This window comes from Notamacropus eugenii, chromosome 2 (assembly GCF_028372415.1).
Source record: "Notamacropus eugenii isolate mMacEug1 chromosome 2, mMacEug1.pri_v2, whole genome shotgun sequence".
NCBI lineage: Eukaryota > Metazoa > Chordata > Mammalia > Diprotodontia > Macropodidae > Notamacropus > Notamacropus eugenii.
This window is the reverse complement of record NC_092873.1, coordinates 397,543,663-397,567,786: the sequence shown is the minus strand read 5'-3', so window position 1 is coordinate 397,567,786 and position 24,124 is coordinate 397,543,663. Positions and strand designations below refer to the sequence as shown.

Here is a 24,124-nt window from a genome sequence, read left to right as displayed (position 1 = left end):
ATCATTCTTCCTCCCCCATTTTCACCCTCCCTTATCATATCTGTTCTTTTGTTTAGGCTCCATTTCCCCCAAGCCTCAAATCAACTTTGTCTCATTGCTTTTTTCAAGGGAAAACTCCTCCATCAAGGCTTCCCCACTCTCAAGCCCCTCCTCAATCTGAAAATTATCAATTTCCTCTTGAAATTTCTCATAATAGTTTTCTATGCATTTATGGCACTCCATCTCATATCACTGTGTTTCCCACATCTCTATCCCCCAGAAACCAGGTCTATGTCATAGGTATATTTACATGCTTATGGTCCAACCTACAGCTTCAAATATAGTAAATACTTAATAAATGATCTCTTAAGGCTAAATGTAATCATCTTTTCTTGGGCCTCATTCTTCTTGACCTCTCTGCAGCTTTTTAGATTGTTATCTACCATTTCTTCCTGGATACACTCCTTTTTGGGTTTCTGTGATATTGCTCTTCCTAGTTCCACTCCTATCTGTCTGACAACTCCCTTCTGGTACCCTTTGATTGATCATCAATCTTATCCTTCTGTCTAACTGGGAGTCTCTTCCAAGACTCTTTCTTCTCTATATACCATTTTTTTAAGTGACCTTATCAGTACTAGCCTATTTTTCTAGCCTTATTTCACATCACCTCTCTCCTTACCATCTTACTTACTGAAATTCTAGTCAAATAGATTTACTTACTCTTCTTTATGCAAAACAATTCATTTTCTACTTGGTGGCAATCATACAGGTTTGAAATGTTCTGCCACTTTAACTCTACCTTTTGCAACATCTAGACACCACCTCCTACACAAAACCTATTCTGTTTCTATTAGAGTTCTACCCTACCTTAAATTACTCTGTATTTACTTCTGTAAGTATGTACTATGCAGACATTAAAAATTTCCAATGGTCTCTTGAGGTAAAATGCCTTCTACATCCAGAGAAAGAACTATGGAATTTGATCACAGAATGAAGCAGATCATTTTCTTTTGTATTATGTTTTGTTTTATGATTTCTCCCATTCAGTTTAATTCTTCTATGCAACATGACTAAGATGAAAATATATTATATAGGAATGTATGTGTAGAATGCATATAAAATTGTATGCCATCTCTGGGAGGGAGTGGGGAGGTAAGGGGGAAGAAGGGGGAGGAAGGCAAAAAAAAATCTAAGATATATGGAAGTGATTATAGAACACTGAAAACAAATAAAATGATTTTTTAAAAATGTACTATGCACCCATTAGAATGTAATTCATTGAAGGTAGGGAATATTTTTTTTTAGTCTTTGCATAATTAACACCCAACATTGTAACCTGCATAAAGCAGGACCTTAATGAATGCTTATTGAATTAAAGTGGAAGTCACTTCGAATTTCAATATTTCTTCCTTTTTCAGAAGTATAACTACATGAAATAAACCATCCTTCTTCATTTTGAAATACTATATATGTTACACTTTTACAATGTCTAAAAAAATGTTGATTGATTGAAAGAAGGTATTTTCTTACCTACATGACTGCATCAGGCCAGCAAGGCTCTGAAAGAAGCCAACATCCTTTTTCTCCTTGAGGTAGTCAAGCATTTTCTACAGCAAATATATAAACCACATACTCACTGAATATAAAACAAAATATTTGATCATTTTGATCAATATATATGAATATACCTTGCATATGAAGAACACTAATATCTTTGCAATGAAATATTGTCAAATAAGTTAAAGCAACGTAGCGATAAATTCATATACATGAGTGAATAAACACACCATGAAACAGTGAAGCTGTCTTTCCATGAACATCACAAACATCAATGAAATAAGATATTTTTCCCTACCCTCAGAGCAATCTGGAATAAAGTTTTTGAGATTCTAGACCAAATAAATCACAGAGGGGTCAATTTGGAGAGGACTCCAAAAAGATTAGTAAAATAAAAATGGTTTCCAAAGACAGCATTATATATATTTTGAAAATTGTAAATACTTCTAATTAGTACCATATTTAGAAATTCAGTTCCCTTTATTATCACCCTTGTAAAGTATCACATAATTCAACTATGAAAATTGTTTCAATCCATTCTTAGAATATTCAGAATCAGGAGACAAAAACATTAATTGGATTAATTCTTAAACAATATATATGATACATTTTCATCCCTTGCATATATGTGTGTTCATCCTTCATTGCCCAAGATCATGCCGTCAGAGAAATAATTGCACTTGACTTTGTTTTGAGTGAGGGAGGGCTGTGCAGGTCACCAGCCTCATTTCTCCTCCAGAGCTATCTGAATTCAGTGATCAGATATTCATCAGGATGACTGGAGATGATCCTGGATGAGGCAACGGGGGTTTAAGTGACTTGCCCAAGGTCACACAGCTAGTGAGTGTCAAGTGTCTGAGGTGAGATTTGAACTCAGGTGCTCCTGATTCCTGCACTGGTGCTGTATCCACTGCACCACCTAGCTGCCCCATCACCTTGCATAGGAAAACTATAAATAAATTATTTCCTCTATCAAAATTTTAAACGATTACAATATATGGAAAACAAGTTCACTCAAAAATTATGACCAACTCTTCCACGAGGATAAAGATCCATCACACGTCTCAGTTTTGGGGGAGAAATACAATCAACTGGAAAGAGCATTAAATTTGGAATCAAAAGACCTAACTTTGAATTCTAGCTCTGCAATGTAGTACCTGTGCAACCCTAAGTGTAAGTCACTTAATCTCTATTATCCACAGCATCCTTAGCATAAAATGAAGGGGTTGGACTAGATGACCTTTAAGCATCCTTCAAGTTCTAAATCTATGATCTCATGATAATAAATAAGAAAATAATAACTCTCTGGATCCTAAACAATGTTAGGTCAAATATGTAAACCACCTTACTGGGCTTAAATACAACCATCTACAGGAAGCTTTCCTGATATGCCCAACCACTAGTACCTATTCTATCTAATTATGTCTATTGTACATTCTACATGTACATATATGTTACGTAATTATTGTGTGTGTGTATATGTATATATTCTGTCCATATGCATATAACACATTAATTGTATGTATATTTATTGTCTATATATATATACGTAAATGCATGCATATTCTCTCTATAACTATTTATATAGAGAAAATATGTACATGTCGTTTCCTCCAGAAGAACACAAGCTCCTTGAAAGTAGAGATGGTATCCTTCTTTGCTTCCCAGCACCTAGCAGATAGCAGGTACTGAATAAATATTTGTTAACTGGTAATTAAGTAGAAATCTACTTCTGGTGACTAATGTTTTATTGATCTTGTACCCTGCTGGGTATAAGACCACTAACTAGGCCTAGAGGACAAAGAAATGTGCCTCATCTACTTATTAGTACAATAAGGTTATGGAAACTTAATACCTGGAGTTAAAGAACAGACTAGATTAGATGGGTCTCTCAGGGTGCCTCGTGAACTCCACATTTTCTTAATTCTACAGGCTCGGGAGGAAGGTTTCCAAATAACAATACAATTCTAGCAGTTAAATCCATATGACTAAATATATAGTATAAAAAAGATGAGGCATTATCTTTATTAAAATCAGGGAGAGAAAGAGGATGATTCATCCTCAGCATAAACACCACAGGATCCTGGGAGCACAGACCTATAGGTCAAAAGAACTTCAGAAGCCAAAAGAAGGGGCTGGCAACACTGTGAGGGTCTATAATAAAGGAAATAAGGATGCCTTTGTCTATCAAACATAATCACAGCAAAAATTTCCATGGTGGTTCTTTTGCAAGGAGAAGATTTTCCTGAAAGTCAGACACTTAAAAAACTCTTAAATCCCCCAGTTTTTAGAGAATAGCATATTAACATTTGCAGGTCCTCTGAAGCTTTATAATTTGACTCTGGTCAGTCTGCAAGCATTCATTAAGTGCTGACCATTTGGCAGGTACTGTGTTAAATACTGAGGATATGACAATGACTAAGGGCACCTGCCCTCAGAGAATCACACTGTAATGAGTCAATCCCATGTAAATAACTAGGTACTTGACAAGATATATACAGAGGAAAGGGAAAGTAATTTGAGAGGGGAAGAGTCTGGTGGAGAAGGGGACCAGAGGCAATAGAAAAGGCCTCCTGCACAAAGTGAGATTTGAGCTGTGAATCAAGATTGGAAGGAAGCTATCTAGACAAACTAAGAGGCAGAAGTGAAGGAGGAGAATATTCTAGGCAAGGGGGACAGAAATGGAAAGTAGGAAAGAGCCAAGTCTCTGACATAGATGATTTTTTTTATTTAAAGAACTTGTCATAATCTATCCTAAATCAAACTGCTCTCTTCAAAAAAAATTGAGAAATGTGGATATTTGAGAAATAGAACTCCTGTCTGACATTGTATGTAACATTCTGTGCTACAGTTAACTACCTGTCATGAGGGAGAATATCTATTTTGTTATCTTGTCTCTAGGACCTTTAATGATTTTTTCTTTTTAAATTAAGTTCAATTTCCTTTTAGTGATCGTTTCATTTACGTTGTTTTAATTATGTAGTATTTTTTCACCCATTTTACTCTGCATCAATTAATGCAAAATTTTCCACATTTCTCAAATTGGTCACATTTTTGATTGCTTAATGTATAATATTATTTCACTAATTCACATATTTTTCAGCCAATTTCCAATTGATGGGTATCTATTTTGTTTCCTGTTCTTTACTAGAAAAATTAATGTTCTTAATAATTTGGTATATATTGGAACTTTGTTTCTGTCTTTGACTTCCTTTGAATATGTGCAAAGTAGTGGCATTTCTGCATCAAAGGGTACTGGACAGGTTAATCGCGATTTTGTGCAGTCATTTGGCACAGGAGATAGAGTACTGGGCCTAATCCAACACCAGATACTTCCAAGCTATGTGTCAAGTGACTAGGGCAAGTTAATTTCTATCTGCCTTAGTTTCTCAACTATAAAATGGGGGTAATAATGGCACCTACCTCTGAGGGCTGCTGTAAGAATTTGATATCTATATGAGATTTTAAAATTAATTTTGTCACAAAAAAAGGCTTTGATCTAGAGATGAGTTAGGAAATGACAAAGAAAAGACCTTAATAAATGTATTTTTAAAATATGATATGCAAATTTGTTTTGAAGAGAGCAGTTTGATTTAGGACAGATTATGACAAGTTCTTTAAATAAAAAAAAATCACCTATATCAGAGACTTGGCTCTTTACTACTTTCTTCTAGCTATGTCCCCTTTACTCATAGTTTTTCATCATAATTGCCTTCTAGATTCTGGACTTTTTTTCTTCAAGTAAATTCTTTTATTATTTTGTTTTCCCATCTCTCTGCCAACACTGATTGTTCTCATCAAATAATGATAATAATAATATCTAACATTTACATAATGCCACCTAGTTGCCTATTATCTTAGTCAATTTACACAAAGAAAAGTGAAATTTCATAGTTTTTATATAATTTGCATTTCATTTACTCATTTGTGATTTGGATCATGTTTTTATGTGATCGTTAGAGGTTGTTTTAGTTGTGTACGATTCTCTGTGACCCCATTTGGAGTTTTCTTGGCAAAGATACTGCAGTAGTTTGCCATTTCCTTCTCCAGATCATTTTACAGATGAGGAAATGAAGGCAAATAGGGTTAAGCAACTTGTCCAGAGTTACATACATTTAGTAACTGTCCAAGTCTACATCTGAATTCAGGTCTTTCAGACTCCAGGCCCAGATGTCCTTTCTACTGCATCAACTAGGTGCTTTCATTTAGATTTTACAAGTCTTCTTTTAAAGACAGCTTATTAATACCTTTTGACTACTTATCTGTTTGTCAAAGAGATCTACCAGGGAATGGTTCTTGGTATTTTTATCATTTTCCTGTATAACTTTATTATGCAGAACTTTTATTAGTAATATTTGATGTAAATATCTTTCCTACTTTACCATTTTTTTCTATGTTCATTGATTTTATTCATGAAAAAACTTCAAAAATGTATGGTCAGAATGTCTATTTTATGTTTTATGATTGCCTCTTGTATTGTTAATGTATTTTTGCTTCATTTGAAGATCTTTCCCACCCACTGATAGGCCCATGTGACCTGCTTAAATCACATGGAAGCCTAAGTCACAGGGGGAGAGGAGCTTACTGAAAGGGTGGAACAGGAAGGATAGAGCAGAGTTGGGAGAAAGTTGGTGAAAGCAGCTAGAATGGAGGACAGAGAGGACGCAGACAGGCAGACAGCTAGTACTGCATGCCAAATGTATCTCCAAGGCAATAGTCACAGCACCGAGGGTGACTATGAATATGCTGGTGTAGTTCTGAATCGCAAAATATAACAGACTCCCTACAGAGAAGGCAGAAGAAAAACATTTATTCAGACATCAGAAAGCCAAATCTGTCACAGTGACCAAGAAGTCAATACTCATTAGCACTGCAGGGGACAACTTCATGCCCAAGCCTTCCCCCGCTGTTGGAGCCTTCCACAAGCAAACACAATACTAGGTGTCTGTCTGTCTGCATCCTCCCTCTCTTCCCTTCTACTGCTCTCACCAACTTCTTCCCAACTCTACTCTATCCTCCCTGTTCCACCTTTTAAGCAAGCTCCTCCCCGCATGTGACTTAGGCTTCTCTGTGATTTAAGCAGGTCACACGGGCCTATCAATGGGTGGGAAAGATCTTCAAAGTAAGCAAAAATACAATAACAACGCACCTCTATTTTTTGGTTTGGCTCAGACTTTTCTGTCTAGCCATACTTATGAAAAGTCTGATATAATTTTTTGCCTAAGGGAGCTTACTTGCTGGGAGGCCTGACTGAGGGAAGGTTCAGGGTGACTGTGCTCCTTGCGCTGATAATGTGTAGAGATTTCCTTGTTAATATGATGGATTTGGCTTGCTGGTGTCTGAATAAATGTCTTGGTTTTGTCTTTGAGGAAGAGAGTTTTTATTTTGCTAATTTACCCTAGAAATATGCATGCATATCCATAGTTGCTGCTGTGGGTACTGCATTGGTGTTGCACATGGAAAAGAAAAAACTGTTCTCAACTTAACAGCTATATGAAAGGATGCTTCAAATCACTAAAAAAAGAAATACAAATTAAAACAATTCTTGAGGTTCTACCTCATGTCTAGAGAACTGGCAAAGGTGACAAAAGATGGGAAGAATGAATGGTGGTGGGGATATGGAAAGACAGTTCCATGAATGTACTACTTCTGGTGTCATGAACTGCTTCATCCATTCTAGAAAGTAATTTGAAATTTTGCTTAAAAATGACTAAAAGCCCATACCCTGTGTATGACTGTGAGGTCCCACTGTTGGGCATATACTCTAAAGTAGACAAAGGTGGAAAAAGAAGTTCAAGGTAGACCAAAAGAGTCACAGAATCAATATTTATGGGAACAAAGAACTGGAAAAAAAGCAGACAACTGTTGACTGAGAAACAGGTAAACAAATGCTGTTACATGAATGGGACAGAAAATTACTGTGCCATAAAAATGATGAAAATAAAGAATTCAGAGAGGCATGAGAAGCCATACGATAAATCAATGGTAAGTGAGCAGAACCAGGAAAATAATATATATAATCACTACAACAATGGAAATGGAAAGAACAACAAAGAGAATATTGTGTAATTGATGGAGAAATACTTGACTCTCCCTCTTTTGTAGAGGTAAGGGACTACCAGTGTGAAATTTTTCATATACTGTCAAATTCAGTTAATGCAATCATTCAAATTATTTATTTATTGCTCTTTTTAAAAAAAAATAAAATCTGTTTCAAGGCAAGAGTCACTCGGTAGAGGAGAGATGGATATCTGATAATGAAAATGTTATAAAAACAAATGATATCAATACCAATAAAATGAAAAGAAATGCAGTATCTAAACTGATGTCACTAACTAAAAGTGACTTAGAGTTAGCCATTTAAAAAATTCAATATATTACATAAGTATTCAGATGAGTTTACCCTTATTTGGGTAATTTTAACTACTATTTACTTAAAAGCACCTAACTCATTATTAGCGATGAGGGTGAGAAGTGGGAGAACCTCGCTATATATTAATGTATCATGTAGTAATGACACATAGGTCACTTCAAAATTTACAAAGTATCCTCAATACATTAATTATCTCATTAGATTCTTATACCCTTGAAAGTAGGTAAAAATATTTTATAAATGAGAAATGAGAATCAAAAGCGTTAAATAAGTTGGTCATGGTTATAGTACCAGAGATATTTTTTGAATCACTTTTTCCTGACTGCCCTATTTACCAAATTTCTGATTATATATTCTATTCATTTAGAACACTATATTACACAGTTACTAATGTTACATAAACTGTTAGGCCGTGGTAAAATTAGAAAGATTTTAAGAAATTACCTGTTGTACTGTAGAATTTCCCCCATTTAAGATGGCAATTCCAAGCTTTAGGGTAGCAGCTACCATTGGTCCAGTTTCACCTTAAAAACATAAAGGCATTATTTTCTAGATCACTTTAAGTCTATTGTACTAACTTATTCTGACTAGAACACATGTACTACCAACTTATATAATTATTGCTATTGTTCTTTTATGTAACCTTATTGACCAGCAATGATGACTGTAATAATACCATAGTACTATTCCACACAATATCACTATCACTGCCTTACATGTTTGTTTACAGAACAGAAGCAGCATAACATTTAATAAAAGAAAAAAATATCTATTATGGAACTTTAATATCAGCTCCTCTGTTTGCAAAATAAACTCAATATGGTATCCTATCTGCAGGGAGGAAAAAAAACTATCTAGAAAAGATATTAAAAAATAGGGTATATTTGGTCTGAAGGACCAACTTATTTTTAAAATAATAGTAGCCTAAAGCCTTAGGTTACAAAACTGAACACATGTGATGAAATAATTTAAAAAGTAATATATGTGGAATAAGACTTTATTTTAAAGATTTTTTTTTTAAAGATCATTATGAAGATCTACTTAATACTGACAGATCTTAAAAATTAAGTTAACCGTACCATATGGTATATTAATATTTGAATTTCATTCATACTCAAAGCAGAAATAAAGATCATCTCCATAACTATGTGATTACTTCAATAATTTGCATTATGAGTATAATGCAAAAAATGGCCAATGAGGGATGAGTTCTGAGTATGTTGACAGAGCATATGATCCACCTTGTACTAATTCACATGGAGGCTTGGTGAATTTGTTTCTGTGGATACTTAATGAAGGAACCACTTTCCTCCCCATTTCAGTGCATCCAAGTTTCCTCATTAAACTAACATGGTGGGTTTAAGTAACATTAATAATGCAAGAATTTTATGTATATTATATCCATATATTCTTGAAGATCTGACACACTGATTTTAGAAGAAAACTTCGGGTGATGATTAAATGAAAAACACTAGCATCAATAACTATTATTTCTATGATCAGTTTGTTCAGGGAGTAATTTAACCCTATAACTCTCAACATGTCTCTTCACCCTGAAACTGACTCTTCCTCTCTGTTTCTATCAAAGGTACCAACTTTGATTCCTCTACCAGGTTTACAATCTAGGAGTCATTCTTGACTTTTCATTCTTTCCCACTTTGAATATCCAATCCATTGCCAAGCCTTGTTGATTACCTCTCCTAAGCATTTATCACAACTGTTCCCTACTCTCTACTTATACCACAACAATCTTAGTCCAGGCTCTGGACTACTGAAATAGCTTCTTACTTGGGCTTCCTATATCCAACTTCTCCCCTCTCCAATCCAGCCTCCACACTGCTGCCAAACTGATAATCCTAAAATTTAAGTTCGACCTCATTACTTGATTTCCATTACCTCTAGAATATAATAACATATGGATTTTATCTGGAATATAACTGGAATTTAAAGCCCTTCACAATCTCACTCTGGCCTATCTTTCCAAGTTGAAGATACATTTCCTCCTTTTTAGACATTGTGTCCTCCATCCCAATTCCTGCCTCTGGACCTTTTGCCTCAGCTATTCATACCTGGGATGCCCTACACCCTCCGTTATACTTCTTGGAATGCTAGTTCCTTTCAAGGCTCAGTTTAAGGTTCATCTCCTTCAAGAGGCCTTTTCTGATTTCCTCTTAAACATCTTCCCCTATATCACTGTGTATTTATTTTGTATACAGACTATACTTCATTTTCCGTGAATGTATTATATTCCCCTGGCATAAAGTAAGCTTTTGGAGGGCAAGTATGATCTTTTCAATTTCTATTTCCTGTGCCTGACACATATTAGATTAAAAAAAAAAACAACTTGTTAATGGACACAATGGACAGATTTCAAAATGCTGAGAGAGATCAGGTTTTTTCAGTAAGAGTTGTGAGGGAAGATCTTTATAGATGAGGGAAAAGAGAAAATGAGCTGAGGGTTCAATAAATGATAAAAGTTGAAATTTGATAAATAAGAGCCTAAAATGCCCATTAAAAGAACAATTTTGTGGACATAAGTGAGAGAATTTTACATAAAGAGATCACAATGGGGAAAGAAGGCTATTAAGGGAGAGCCTTTTAAAGGTCCTTACCTTTGCTGGCACTGATCGTCTGTAGCACCATTTCAGCAGCCCCTCTGTCATGTAATCGTGCTTGCTGGTATAGGAGTTTTTGCTTTTCCATTTCTTTTTCCTGAACACAAATCCCAATCATTTATGTTGTGGTTATCAGTGAACATAAAAGATGTCTAAAGACCGTAATTTTAAAGTAATCTCTTCATGTATGGGCTCTATGACAACGTTATGAACCATTTCAACACAAACAACGTTACTGAACAGATACCAACATATTCAACTCATTTTTGCCCCTTTTTTACTTTTATCAATATATTTTTAGTGCTGGTTTATTAAGATGGATTTTCTCAATTGTGAATTGTTTGATCAGCCCAAAGTAAGTATCACAGTTTTGTAGTACTTCATTAAACGTGTACTTTTTGAATTGTACTTTTGTGCATTTATTTTTCACATTTTTAGTAATCTCCCATGACATGGACCATAACTTGATACTGCTCAGCAAATGACTCGAGTTGCAAGTTGTCACTGAATCACAGAAAAGCTTGATCTGAGACATCTTAGAGTTTAACCAAAATTGAAAGCTAATATAAAAAAAGAGGTAGATTTCAACTAAGTAGTGTGCTTATCATATTGATCACCCCAATTACACTGATCCCCAAACAATAAAGAATGCAATGTGCCTTTATATTTTGCATTCTCTGGTGGTAACAAACGATACTGCATGGCGCTGCTGGAGCAATGATTGAAGTTTGTTCTTTTCCATTTAAACTACCACTGAAAACATAAAGAAGAAAATAAAAATAAAATATAAAGGCACAGCAAGTTCAAGACTAGTATGATCATTCACTTGAGCAATCCAGTTCGCTGGAGAATTGAGACGGGACTAAGCAGTATAAGTTGCAAAATTAAAGTTGCATAGAGCCCTTTGACAGCGAGTCCATCAGAATGGTGTGGTAGAAAAGCTTAGTCAATGGGACATGAAACAGTCAATTAGTATCATGTCCAAAAACACAACGGCCAAAACATATATGACCTAAGAGCAGGAACAGCTGCAGCAGAAGTAGCCAGAGTGACAGCTTTGCTGCCATAAACTTTCCATCCAAAGTACGGAAAATAGACACTGGAAGATGGAAGAGGTTTAAAAAATGAAGGCTTGCTAGTTACATAATATGAAAAATAAAGTAAACTAAAAGGAGGGGGAAAATAAATGGGCTCAAACAAATGAAAAAAGAAACCTTCAAATCAAAAGCAACCAACACAGACATTTATGCTGTTACCAGAGAGTTCTCGCCGAGGCTGGCAAATTTGTTTCTTAAATCTTTGATAATATCGTGCTGCGAAAACAAAATTGATCAGGTTTTTTTTTTTTTCACACTACAGTTAGCACTCCTGTGGTTAATTTTTATTTTTTTCTTAAATTATGTGATAGGCCTAAATGGAAGCATAGAAAAGAAAAAAAAAGGCAGCTTTGCTTTATATGTAGCCATGCTAACATCTAAAAGGTTTGCCTTCATGTTTAAACCTCTTCCTGTGAAGTCAAAAAACGAAACAAAAACAAAACCACACACACATACACAAAACTATATTGCTGTTACAACACAGTTTCAGGAAAACTGAAAGAAAACCCTTTTGTCTGCTCTTCAGGTGCTGCTTAAAACTGATGAGCAACATTTGATTCTTCTTTTTAGACCCAACAATCTTTTACTTTCCTTCCACTGCTAGAGTTGCTTACAGTATTTGCTTCCAGCTTAAATGACTTATGTTTTGTTAAAGAAGAGCTTTTCAATAAAAGAGTGGTAAGAAAACACATGAACACAAACACCATACCATTACCACCAGCAAAAGAATCAAGGGATGAGAAGAGATGTAGGTAGAGAAAGGGTCAGTTCCAATGTTGGTACAAGAGAAAAAATGAAGACAGCCTTCAGTTTGACTTGACAAACAACGGCCAAACATGGGCATAGGTGAGTAGAAATGCTCCAAGATGGAATATCTTGGATTATAAATTCTAAATTCCTGGTCTTCTCCACATTAGATGAATGTGACAAGGTACATTGACTATAAACAACATTTGCAGACTCTTATTTATTGCTTTGTATATACAGCACCTAGCACTGGAGTCATTTATGTACTTTTTTTTTGGAAGATGCAGACTCACTTGAGTAAGTTCTAGGTAAAAGGTATGCTGAGTGAGAAGATCTGCCAGGTCAGTTTTATCCCTTCTGTACACTATTATTGTCTACATTTTTAGAATGAGTAGCAATCAGTAGTTCTTCTCTAGTGCATCATTTTCTCTAAGAATTGCCTGGTCTATTTTATTGAATCCCTTATTACTGAGAAGTACATCATAATTTTCAAGTCTTGAAAGTCTTATAAAAAGGTTTAGGATAATAAATGGGAACTAAGTGGAAGAAAATAAGATTTCTTTTACTTTAGGATACAACAGTCAGGGGAAAAATACAATTTACTACAAAAGTATTTCCACTTTTCTTTCTAGTTCATGGTTGTTTTTTCTACCAAATTTTAGGAAAGTGCTTTAATTTTGGCATCTTAGGGGAATGATTTAATTTTTTGAAAAGTTATTATAATCAGAATAAAATCCAGGATACTGTAGAGTAACTGTCAAATGGAAACCAACAACTGGTGTTCTCAGAGATAATTCTATGGAGCCATTTTTTTATTTTTATTTTTTTAATTTAGAGTATCTCTTATGAAAGGCAGCATGGCACAGTGGAAAGACGTCCTTGAAGTCAGAAATACTTTGGCTCAAGCTCTTCCTCTTACATATAATGTGTGACCCTGGACAACAAACTTCTCACTACCCCAAGTGAGTTCCTAAAGTTATGCACTGCATGTGCCAAACTTTATTGGTAGTAGGAATACTTCACTGAGAATTCCCATTATCAATTAAATCACAGATTTGGTTAAAAACAGAAAAAGCACACCTGAGTGTGAGAAGTAGCTTTTAATTTCAGTTTCAGGTTATCTGAATTTCAATATGATCTCAAATTAAAATGACCACTGGGTTTTTCCACACTTGTGGGATTTTGTCAGGTTTATAGAAGAAGGGAAGCATTTTGAAAAAAAAAATAAAGTTAATTTAAACTTATTCCCAGACAAAGAATGTGGATTTTTGAAAGTGAGAGAATTAAGAATCATTAGATGTTATCACAAATTGAAGCTCTCAAGAGCAGATTCACTTATCAGTAAAACAAGACATGATCTGAATTATCTGAATTTGAAATACTAATCAAAAAAGTTTCTTTTCAGAGTAACAAGTTTGCAATCAAATCTCTATCTCATATTTTGAGTGTATCTGAAGCTATTAGCATTAAAAGAGTGAAACAAAATAAGACAATTCTTAACAAAGAGCACAGTGCTTCTGCATCTTCAATAGTCTCCCTAAAGTTAAGACCAAGAAGACAGAAGAAAACATGGAGAAATAACAGTGGTCCTTTATTTCTTGGTGGTCAGAATTTTTCTAATCCTATTTTCCAAAGCAGAGAAGGTTACGCATATTTTAAACTAGAATTTTTTGACCAATACAGTAGATTCCTTCTTTCGGGAAAGGACAATCTTCAGTACTTGCTAGAATTTACAAGTGGCAATTTCCAGCTAAAGGCTGATGATTTGAATCTGACTGATTATGTTTCCTACAGGGACCAATAATCTTCAGTATAGTTGTTTTCAAGTCTTCCATGTTTGCTGAGAAAAATTCCATCATATTTACCTTAAGATTTCTACCACATACCTTAAGGAAGCAAGTTGTGATCTAAAAGAGAATATGCTTTTCATGAAGTGAATTATATGTTTTTAATTCCAAGAGGAAATAATGTTTTAAAATAAAAATGTTATTTTATTTGATATGTTTTTAAATGACTCACAATATACTAGAGATATAGAGAAGAGTTGTACAGAATGAATTCCTTACTTTCTAGAAAGAATAATAAAAAAGATACTGATGGATAGAAAACTAAATATGATAATTATATGCAAGAAAGAAGAAAATAAAGTGGCAAGAACTTGCTAATGATATTGATTCAGATCATTAATGTATAAAACAAAAAAGAAATCTGGATACTCTTTACTGCTGTGGAAACTAAAAAGCTAGGCTTTTGGAATATGTTACTTCTTTGAGGAAACTGAAAGTATGTTTTCATTACAGAGAAAACAATTATGTTGTCCTATTTATTCAATACTCTTAATATACATAAAAAATAATTTATAAACTAATGTTGAACTGATTGCATGAAAGTATCTTGCAATTTTAATAGTTTTTTTGTAGAAGTAATCTAAAGAAAACCAAATTACAGGTGATATAAAATTTGGTAGTTTCATCAGTTGAGAAGATGCAAAAGCCAACACAAATCAATATTCTTTTTTGTATACATTCAATTTTTAGTCAATGAGCTCTTTAGAAGAAAATACATGCAAATATAAGTTACACTGATTAAAATATTTTTAGTTTGATATTCAACTAATTTTATTTTCATATTCCATCAAAACAATTTCTCCTTGTGCTCTACTACATATTTGTTTCTCAATATTTAAAAAGACATCCTTACCAATGACCAACTTGAGACTTTCCAAATCTAACATGGTTCTAGCATGGAGATTTCTTAAGCATTTAACAATTACAATAATTGGAATCTTAGAAGTTCACTACACATGACATCTTGCTTGCTATCACAACCCAGTATCTTTATCCAAGTTTTCTGTGTTAAAATCCTGTACCAAATAATTGCAAATAGGCTGTAATGAACAATAAAAGTATGAGAATAAACTTATTGAAGGAAAGAGGGAAGGGAGGTGAAGGAAACAAGCACTCATTTATAAAGTGCCTACTATATAACCAAACAGTGCAAAGTAGTTGATAAGCACTATCTTTTTTTATTTGATTGAAGATTCAGAAGATTAAATCAACAAAGAGTGGAATGGATTTTCTAAATTATACTTCTATATTATTTAGAACATAGAAATGTGATCAGATATTATGAACAATTATGCTTTTGCAGGAATGTTTGTGGAACATTCGGTTTATTCTCAATTGCTTTAAAAAATACATTAAAAAGATGATATACTGCTAAGATGAAACAGTTTTTATAGTTAAAGATCTTGCTGACAGATTCTACAATACTAAACTAACAAAGGAATGGTTCAAGGTGGAGCAGTGTATAATGTATGGAACCTGAAGTCAGGAACACTCACCTTTCTGAGTTCAAAACTGGCCCCAGACGCTTACTAGCTGTGTGACCTTGGGCAAGTCATTTTACCCTGCTTCTTTCAGTATTCTTATCTGCAAAATGAGCTGGAGAAGGAAATTTCAAGCCAGCCCAGTATTTTTGCCAAGAAAATCTTAAATGAGGTCATGAAGAGTTGGACACAACTAAAATGAATGAACATAAAATGATAAAAAATTCTGTTAAGTCACATTCTTGAGGGTAGCCAACAATGTCCACCAGTGTGGTATATTGTATGCTGCACATATTTTCGGACTTTCTCAATCACTTTGATGATCCTATCCCTTTTCTTTAAAAAATATTCATTGTTATATGCAATGCCTACTTGGTAGTGGGAAAGTGAAACAGAGGGAGGGGGTATTTGTGATGTAAAAAATAAGATATACAAATAAAATTTATTTTATGAAAGATAAAATATATGTGAAAGAAGAAAGGATTGTGTAATATAAAAGCATCCACTCTACATTTTCTTTCCTAAGAAATATACACACACATACATAATACATATCATATATACATGTATGTGCATATATGTAGGCAAAATAGAGAAAACAGGATGGCAAACTAGACTGACAGATGGTACATGATAAAGAGAATCTTCCCATATAGATGTTAAAGAAAAAAGAAAAACATGTACATATTCAACAACAATTTTAAATAATTTTGGCCAAGAAATAGGCTGTAAAAATTGGCATTCTTGCATGTCAGGTAGCTGTAATTAAAGGAATTTTACTGTACTCTTGGCGGGGGGCCGGGGGGGATCTCCAGTACTGTTTCTGTAGTGGAAAGGAGTTATTTTTTCCTCTCAATTATGACTTATCTTTAAATAATTTACAAAAGTGAATGGAAGGACATAAAAAGCTTCTCTCATGTTACCAACATTTTCATAATTATAAGTGCCATTTTAGAATGTATTTGAAAAGGAAAACTTTTCTTGCATGCAACTGATCACAAATGTCATATTTTTAATTAAAAGATACATTAGACATTTCTCAGTGTAAACCCTTAATTTTAAAAAAAGGAAACTGAGTCCCAGAGATTAGTCAATTTGACCAAGGTCAAAAAGAAAAAACACAGCAGAGCTTGGCCTAAAATTTAGGTTTACTGCCTCATACCATGCTCTTTTAACTATATTATGATGAAAAGGCTATCTCTGTATACAATATATTCGTACTTTTTAATAGGAAAGGGGAGTTGAATTAAATGTAATTAATATGACTATATGCTTAAACTAGGTTTATTAAACTACACAAAATAAACATAACTGTATTTAAACAAATATATTGCTATGTAGTTTATTATCTATGTGCTTACAATCTCAAAATGTGCTCTATACATCCAAAATTACTGACACATCAATTCTCCGTTATTTTTATGTGAGGTAAGCCTAAATGAGATAGACCTAAAGATAGGAGTTTGGGTACAGATTGGGATGTGGGAAGTGAAGGAGAAGATCATAATCCTTCCATTCTGACTGCCCCACAGCCATACGTTTGATACTTTTATAAAGAATTTGGGCCAAGGGAAGTCATAGTCACACTGTTATCTGACCACATATGGAGTATTATGTTGAATTAGGGTCAGCATATGTGAAGAAAGAAACTGAGATACTGTAGAGTGTAGAGAGTTCAACCACTGTGTACAGAGGGTGTACAGAGGGCAACCAAGACACTGATGAGTCTGGAGGTCATATCATATGAGCATAAGCTATAGGAATGGTCAATATTTAAACTGGATAAGGGGCTACTGCACCTGTTTTCCATGGATCTGAAAGAAGATTATGTGGAAAGGGGACAAGATTTGTATTACTTGGCTGCAGAAGATAGAAATAGGAGCAATGGGCAAAAGGTGCTGAGAGGCAAATATAATCTTTTATGGGAAAACTTTCTAACAATTAGAGTTCTTCCAAAGTGTAACTAATTTCCTAGGGAAGTGGTAGGTTCCTTTTTTCTAAAAGTCTTTGAGAAGATGATGGGTGACCAACCACTTGGCAGGCATGTTGTAGAGGTTGCTCTAGTTAACTGGGTATTAGTTTGAGGTGTTTTTTTTAAAAATAATTCTGAGATTCTCTGATACCTTTTATGTCACACCATGCCTGCTTACATTCAATCAGATACCAATCAATGAGTGAATCTCACCATGACAATAAATTCTATCACAAATGAAAATAATTCTACCTTTAAATATGTGCCTTTTCCTTAAAAAGGAAAACCCCCTATTAGAATATTATTGTACAGTTTATATACTTTTATGATCACAGAATTAAGTGCTGGAAGAGGTACTAGAAATATAAGGGCATATAGAAAGGAATATATGGGCATATGAAAAGGAATAAAGTACAGCCCATCCCCTTAAGGAGCTTAAAATCTGGTAGGATACAGAAGTCACATATAAAATAGCTCTGATACAAAGTACATTTCTCAGAATAATGATAATAAAGTATTATGAGAGTTCTAAGAAGGACTTTTGCATGACTGCAGAACTCAGAAGATCTAAGATGACCAGGGAAGACTTCATATAGAAGGAAGCAACTGAAGTAAGACTTGAAGGATAGTTAGAGGGAAATTTACTAAAGAACAATGAGGAGAAACCATCATAAGTGAATTATAAGTTATAGTTAATTATCTACAGAGTTGGATTCTACTGCAGCTTACTGTTCTGAGATAATTAGACTTTGGTATTCAGCCTCCATGGCTTTTGGTTTAGCTTCTGTGACTTCTCTAACATTTCTCATTTGGTATTTGATCTCACTGATGTAATAATACTAGCATTTATATAAGATTTTAGTGTATACAAAGTGCTTGATTTCACTTGAGCTTCAGAACAATTGTATAAGGATGGTATTATTATTATCAGTATAATTTTATAGATGAGGAAATTGAGTCTGAGTGAGGTTTAGTGACATGCTAAGGGTAACAGAGCTATTGAATGTCTTAGGCAGGATTTCAATGTAAGTCTTCCTGACTCCAAGTCCAGTGCTCTATTAGTCAAATGATCTAGTGGATAGTACCTTGAACTCAAAATTAGGAAGACCTGTGTTCAAATAATGAATCTAGCACTTACTAGCTGTCTTCTGGAAAAGTCCATTAACCTTTGTCAGACTCAGTTTACTCATCTATAAAATGATAATAGCACCTATATCACACAGTTTTGGTGAGGATCAAATGTGACCTTGTATGTCAAGCACTTTGTAAACCATGAAGCACTATAATCATTATTATCTTGCACTGTGCCAACTGTTTATGGGTACTGTATCCAATGATACAGACTGCAACCTACCCACTCCTGCATATCTTGTAGGACTCTTGTCCACTGACCCTCCAATAAATGTTGCCAAGGTCTACTGAATGCACTGAATGCAGGGATTGGGAACCTGCAGCCTTGAGGCCACATGTAGGTCCTTGGGAGCAGCCTTTTGACTGATTCCAAGTTTTACACAACTAATTCTTTTATTAAGGGCCTTTATTCTACAAAGTTTGGATTCAGTCAAAGGGCTGCACTTGAAGACCTAGAGGTCCACATGTGGCCTCAAGGCTGTAGGTTCCCCATTCCTGCACTAGAGCCTTTCTTGAATTCTCTTGACATTGCTTAGGTATAAATGTAGAACAAATACTGTCCACTGATTATTTCTCATTCTTGCTACATGATCAGCCCATTTTTCCTGACTCCCTGTCCTAGGTAATGATAAATTTCTCCAATGGTATCTATTACATTTTCCTGTGACATATGTAATACGTTACAATCTGTTTATACCCATCACATCTGTCTTCACTCTGCTTTAGATGACCATTAGTTCATTTGTTTGGAGCCAGTAATACTCCATAACACAGCTATACAATATCATCCAGAATAATACTGAAATACAGAATAAAAGATAGACCTTTGTTTTAAGAAGCACCTTGGAATTCTTAAAAGTACTGGGAATTTTCTCAAATGTAATCCAAACTCCTTTCCTACTCATGTTTGGTTCTTGGCCCAACTCATTTTCTTTTTGTAGTGTCTGTCCAAGATATCTGTACTGATGGAGGAACTATATAGGCTGCTTATCTAGCTATTATAGTTTCAATGGCAGGTAATGTTCAGGAACAGAATATCTAACATAGAAGTTAATAAATTATCAATGAATAAATGTTACTGTTTAATAGGAAGTATGTGATAAATGTGCTTTAATTAAATGTCAAATGACAAGAAGTTATTTACAAATAGAATACTTAAAGATGGAAGGTTAGATTGGTTAAGGATGCACACGTTGTGGAAGAGACTTATTGGTTCCAAACATTAAGCCATCAATGTGAATGAGAGAGAACGGAGTAAGATAATAAACATCAAATTACTTCTGTACATCTATAAGTTGTCATTTGCTGAATATATATCAGAGTTCAGCCTCCATTGCTTTTGGTTTAGCTTCTGTGACTTCTCTAACATTTCTCATTAATATTTACTATTAAAACAATTGCCCGAGAGCAATTCTTCTTTATGTCACTTCTCTCTTTAAAATTTCCCTATATCTTGGTTAATGACAACTATAATGCTATAAATACTAGTCAATTCTCATTCTCCTTGACCTCTCTGAAGCCTCTGACACTGTTGGTCACCCTCCTTGATATTCTCTTCTCTCTACGTTTTCAGGACACTACTCTATCCTGGTTCTCCTCCTATCCTTCTGACCAGTCCTTCTCAGTCACCTTTGCTGGATCCTCTTTCAGATCATGCTCTCTAATCCTAGATGTCCCTTAGGATTCTGTCCTGGGCCCTCTTGTCTTCTCCATCTATACTGCTTCCTTTGGTGATCTCATCAATTCCCATGGATGTAATTGCCATACCTATCCTGCCCTAACCTCTCTGATGATCTTTTATCTCACATCTCCAATTGCTTTTCAGACATCTCAAACTGGGTATCTTATAGACATATTACACTCAATATACCTAAAACAGAACTATTTTTACCCCTAAACTTTACCCCTAAACAACCTTATTACTGTACATGGGAACCATACTCCCAGACCCTCAGCCTCACAAACAAGTTATCATCTTTGACTCCTATTTCTTGCTACCATATCCAATCTGTTGCCAAAGCCTGTGGATATCATGTTTGTAACATCTTTTAAATACCCCACCTTCTCTCCTTTGACTAGTCTGGTGCAAGCCCTCATCATTTCATGCCTGGATTACTACAAAAGGCTGCTGATGGGTCTATCTGCCTCGAGTCTCTCTCCACTCCAATATATCTTTCTTTAAGCCACCAAAAACAATTCCTTTAAAGCATAGGTCCAACCACATCACCCTCCTACTCAATAAACTCCAGTGGCTACCTATTACTTGCAGGATAAACTACAAAATCCATTGTGCAGCATTCAAAGTCCTTCATCTTCTAGCTCCCTCCTACCTTTCCAGTCTTCTTACACCTTACTCCCTGATATACAGTCTTTGATCTGGTGACACAGGTCACCTGGCTGTCCCATGAAAAGACACTCCAATTCTTGACTATTGGCATTTTCTCTGACTGTCCCACATGCCTAGAATGTCCCTCTACTAATCCTCCTCATGTCCCCTAACTAGTTTCCTTGGCTTCCTTTAAGTCCCAATTAAAATCCCATCTTTTCCTGGAAGTCTTTTCCAACCCCTCTTAATTCAAGTGCCTTTCCTCTTTTAATTATTTCCTATTTATCCTGTAGATAGTTTGTTAGCATATATTTTTTTATTTGTGGCTTTCCCATCAGAATGTGAGTAGGTATTGTCTGTTTGCCTCTTTTTTGTATTCTCAGCACTTAGCACAGTGCCTAGCACATAGCAGGTGCTTAATAAATGTTGACTGACTGTAGGTTTATGAAACAGGTTTAGGCTCACTGACTTTAAAAGAAACATTATCAGCAGTACATAACCAAATAACAGTAACTATTAATTACATCCCATTTATAATAATTAGACATATTTCTTTCTAGAACTCATTAAGAGGATGTAACATAAGAGTAGATAAGAATTTCACAATGAAATATAACAATATCATTAATTTTGAAGAAAATAACTGGTAAAAAAAATTGCTAGGTATCAGCTTGATAAAATAGAAACTTAATTTTTTTTTGCTTTTCAACCAATTATATTAGTGTTATGTAGCCTAAAAGACAGTTTTGTGTTTTTTAATTTGGCCCTCTGATTTTGTTTTTTTAACTTGGTCCTCTGATTTTGTTGGTATAATCACCTGGCAAGAGCAAATATTTTCTGAAAGGAGGCAATGTGTAGGGGCAGCAAGGAGGCTCAGCAGTTAGAGTGCTGGGCCTGGAGTCAGGATCACTCTTCTTGCTGAGTTCAAATCTGATCTCAAACACTTACTAGCTAAGGGACCCCGGAAAAAGTCACTTAATCCTGTTTGCCTCAGTTTGCTCATTAGTAAAATGAACTAGAGAAGGAAATGGCAAACCACTTCAGTAGCTTTGCCAAGTAAAGCCCAAATGGTATCACGAAGAGTCAGACATGACTGAAATGATTAAACGACAACTAGGGCACTGAGAGGTTAACTGACTTGCTCAAAGGTACACAGCCAGTATATCTCAGGATAGGCCTTTAAACCAGATCATCTTTACTGTGAGGTTAGCTCTCTAAGTAATAGGGCACAATGCCCCAGAGAATAGTAAAAACATTTATGAGTAGTCAAGATTCATATAATATGTCATCCAACACATTTATGTATCTTGTAATAACATGAAAATGTTTTCTCATACATCACACTCATAAATTGTGTTCTTGTTTAAGAACATGATTATCTAGAGATTAAGCTTTAGTGTTATAATATGTCTCAGATTAGATAAGGACCAATATTAAATCCAGAAAATATCTCTATCTCATATCTGTCCCACTGCTTTTAAACTGGAAGGAATCCTCAGGGGTCCTAGCTCTTTGTTATATTATTGGCACCTATACCTTTGGGGAGAATTTCATATATGCTAAACCTTATTTGCTAACATGTTGGGGATGGAAGCTCAATTCCAGGTGGACAGTCTCAGGCGGGTAAAGGTGGGAACTTCTAAATCTTAGAGTTCTCACAAGACCCCCCCAGGAAACGACTGGGAATCGAGGTGAACCGAGCTATCTCGTGTATTTCCGCCTCTTCCCATGAGAAACGTGATGGGAGAGAGCTCTCCCCGCCCTCGAGATTGTCCCGGATTGGAGCACACCTGTTGTTACCTAACAGGCTCGGTATTGACGTGCAAACTACGTGACGGGAGGGTTTAAGTAGGATCAGGAAAGCCTGAAAGTTCTCTTGGGCGGAGGGGCGCGGAGCGGACAGGACAGAAGGCTCTGCTTTCCCTCTTTCTTCTCTCCCCTCCCCCTCTCTCCCCACTTACACTTCTACTTCCAATCTCTTATTGTAAGATCTTTGCCTCCTTGGGAGATTCTCTTTCCCTCCTAAGGAAGAATTCCCCTGCACTTGTAACTAGACCCTGAAATAAAGCTCAACCCTTGTTCGACTCTGGAATGTCCTTTCTCTCATACGAGCATCCGGTTTGGCCAACCGAAGACCTCGGGAGGTGAGGTAAGAAGACTCGGGTAGCCCTCAGGCCTCTAGGCCTGGCACTAACACCACCAGGAAAGGTGCCCAAAAGCTAGTTAGAGTGAAGATAACTCTCCCTTGAAACCAAGAATCAAATTTTTATTATGCTACTTTTTGGATATGCCTGCCTATCCTAGCTCCTGAGAATACTGAAGAAATGACAAAATCACAGCTGCCTAAATCTGCAGTTCTGGACTGAGAATTTGCCTCTTGGCAAAAAAGTGATATTGCAAAAATTTTGCATGAAGAGTTACAAAAACTAATTTGGATTATGGAGGCTTGGAATGATCTTTTTGAAACAGTCATTTACTATTAATAATTTCTTAAAAATTACATGGTAGGATACCATTATAATGAAATTTCAATGAAAAAGTGAACTATCTGTTTTTAGCAACATTATCAACTACCTACTTTGTTTTCTAAAAGACAGAACTGTCAAATAACATCAAGAAAGACGAAGCCAGATGAAGCACGAATCTGGTGATATTGAAAGATAGAAGGATTTTTCTTGGCAAATAAAATCCTTAGGCATTACCATATCTATCAAAACTTTGAATTATGAATCTTCCAAATAACAAGAAGAAAACACGATTCTAAACCAGATGAGAGATAATAAGACAAGTTGTGTTGCTGCCACAAACTTGGAGAAAGATTTTCAAGAACTTTTTCTACCAATGCATCCAAGATGTTGGGTCTAACAAAGGTAAATGTCACAAGAAACTGAAACTCAGACCCAGACAAATACACATAGATATATATATTTTTTACCTTGCTGCGTTGGGATCCTGTGACCTTAAGGAAGGGTGAGGACAAGAAGCAAAATAGCAATAAA

At 35.2% G+C, this 24,124-nt stretch overlaps 1 protein-coding gene across 11 annotated transcripts in view; it reads right to left on the bottom strand.

The window, feature by feature from the left end:
- Positions 1-24,124, bottom strand: part of RYR2 (ryanodine receptor 2) — an 826,096-nt gene that overhangs the window by 102,877 nt on the left and 699,095 nt on the right. For 9 of the 11 annotated variants that reach the window (XM_072637850.1, XM_072637851.1, XM_072637858.1 and 6 more), the window contains 4 exons: positions 24,061-24,084; positions 10,522-10,621; positions 8,354-8,433; positions 1,510-1,586 (listed from right to left, as the gene is read on the bottom strand). In XM_072637850.1, the coding sequence (XP_072493951.1) occupies positions 1,510-1,586; positions 8,354-8,433; positions 10,522-10,621; positions 24,061-24,084 (281 nt within the window). The remainder of the gene's footprint in view (positions 1-1,509; positions 1,587-8,353; positions 8,434-10,521; positions 10,622-24,060; positions 24,085-24,124) is intronic. The other 2 variants (XM_072637853.1, XM_072637857.1) reach the window with 1 other exon arrangement.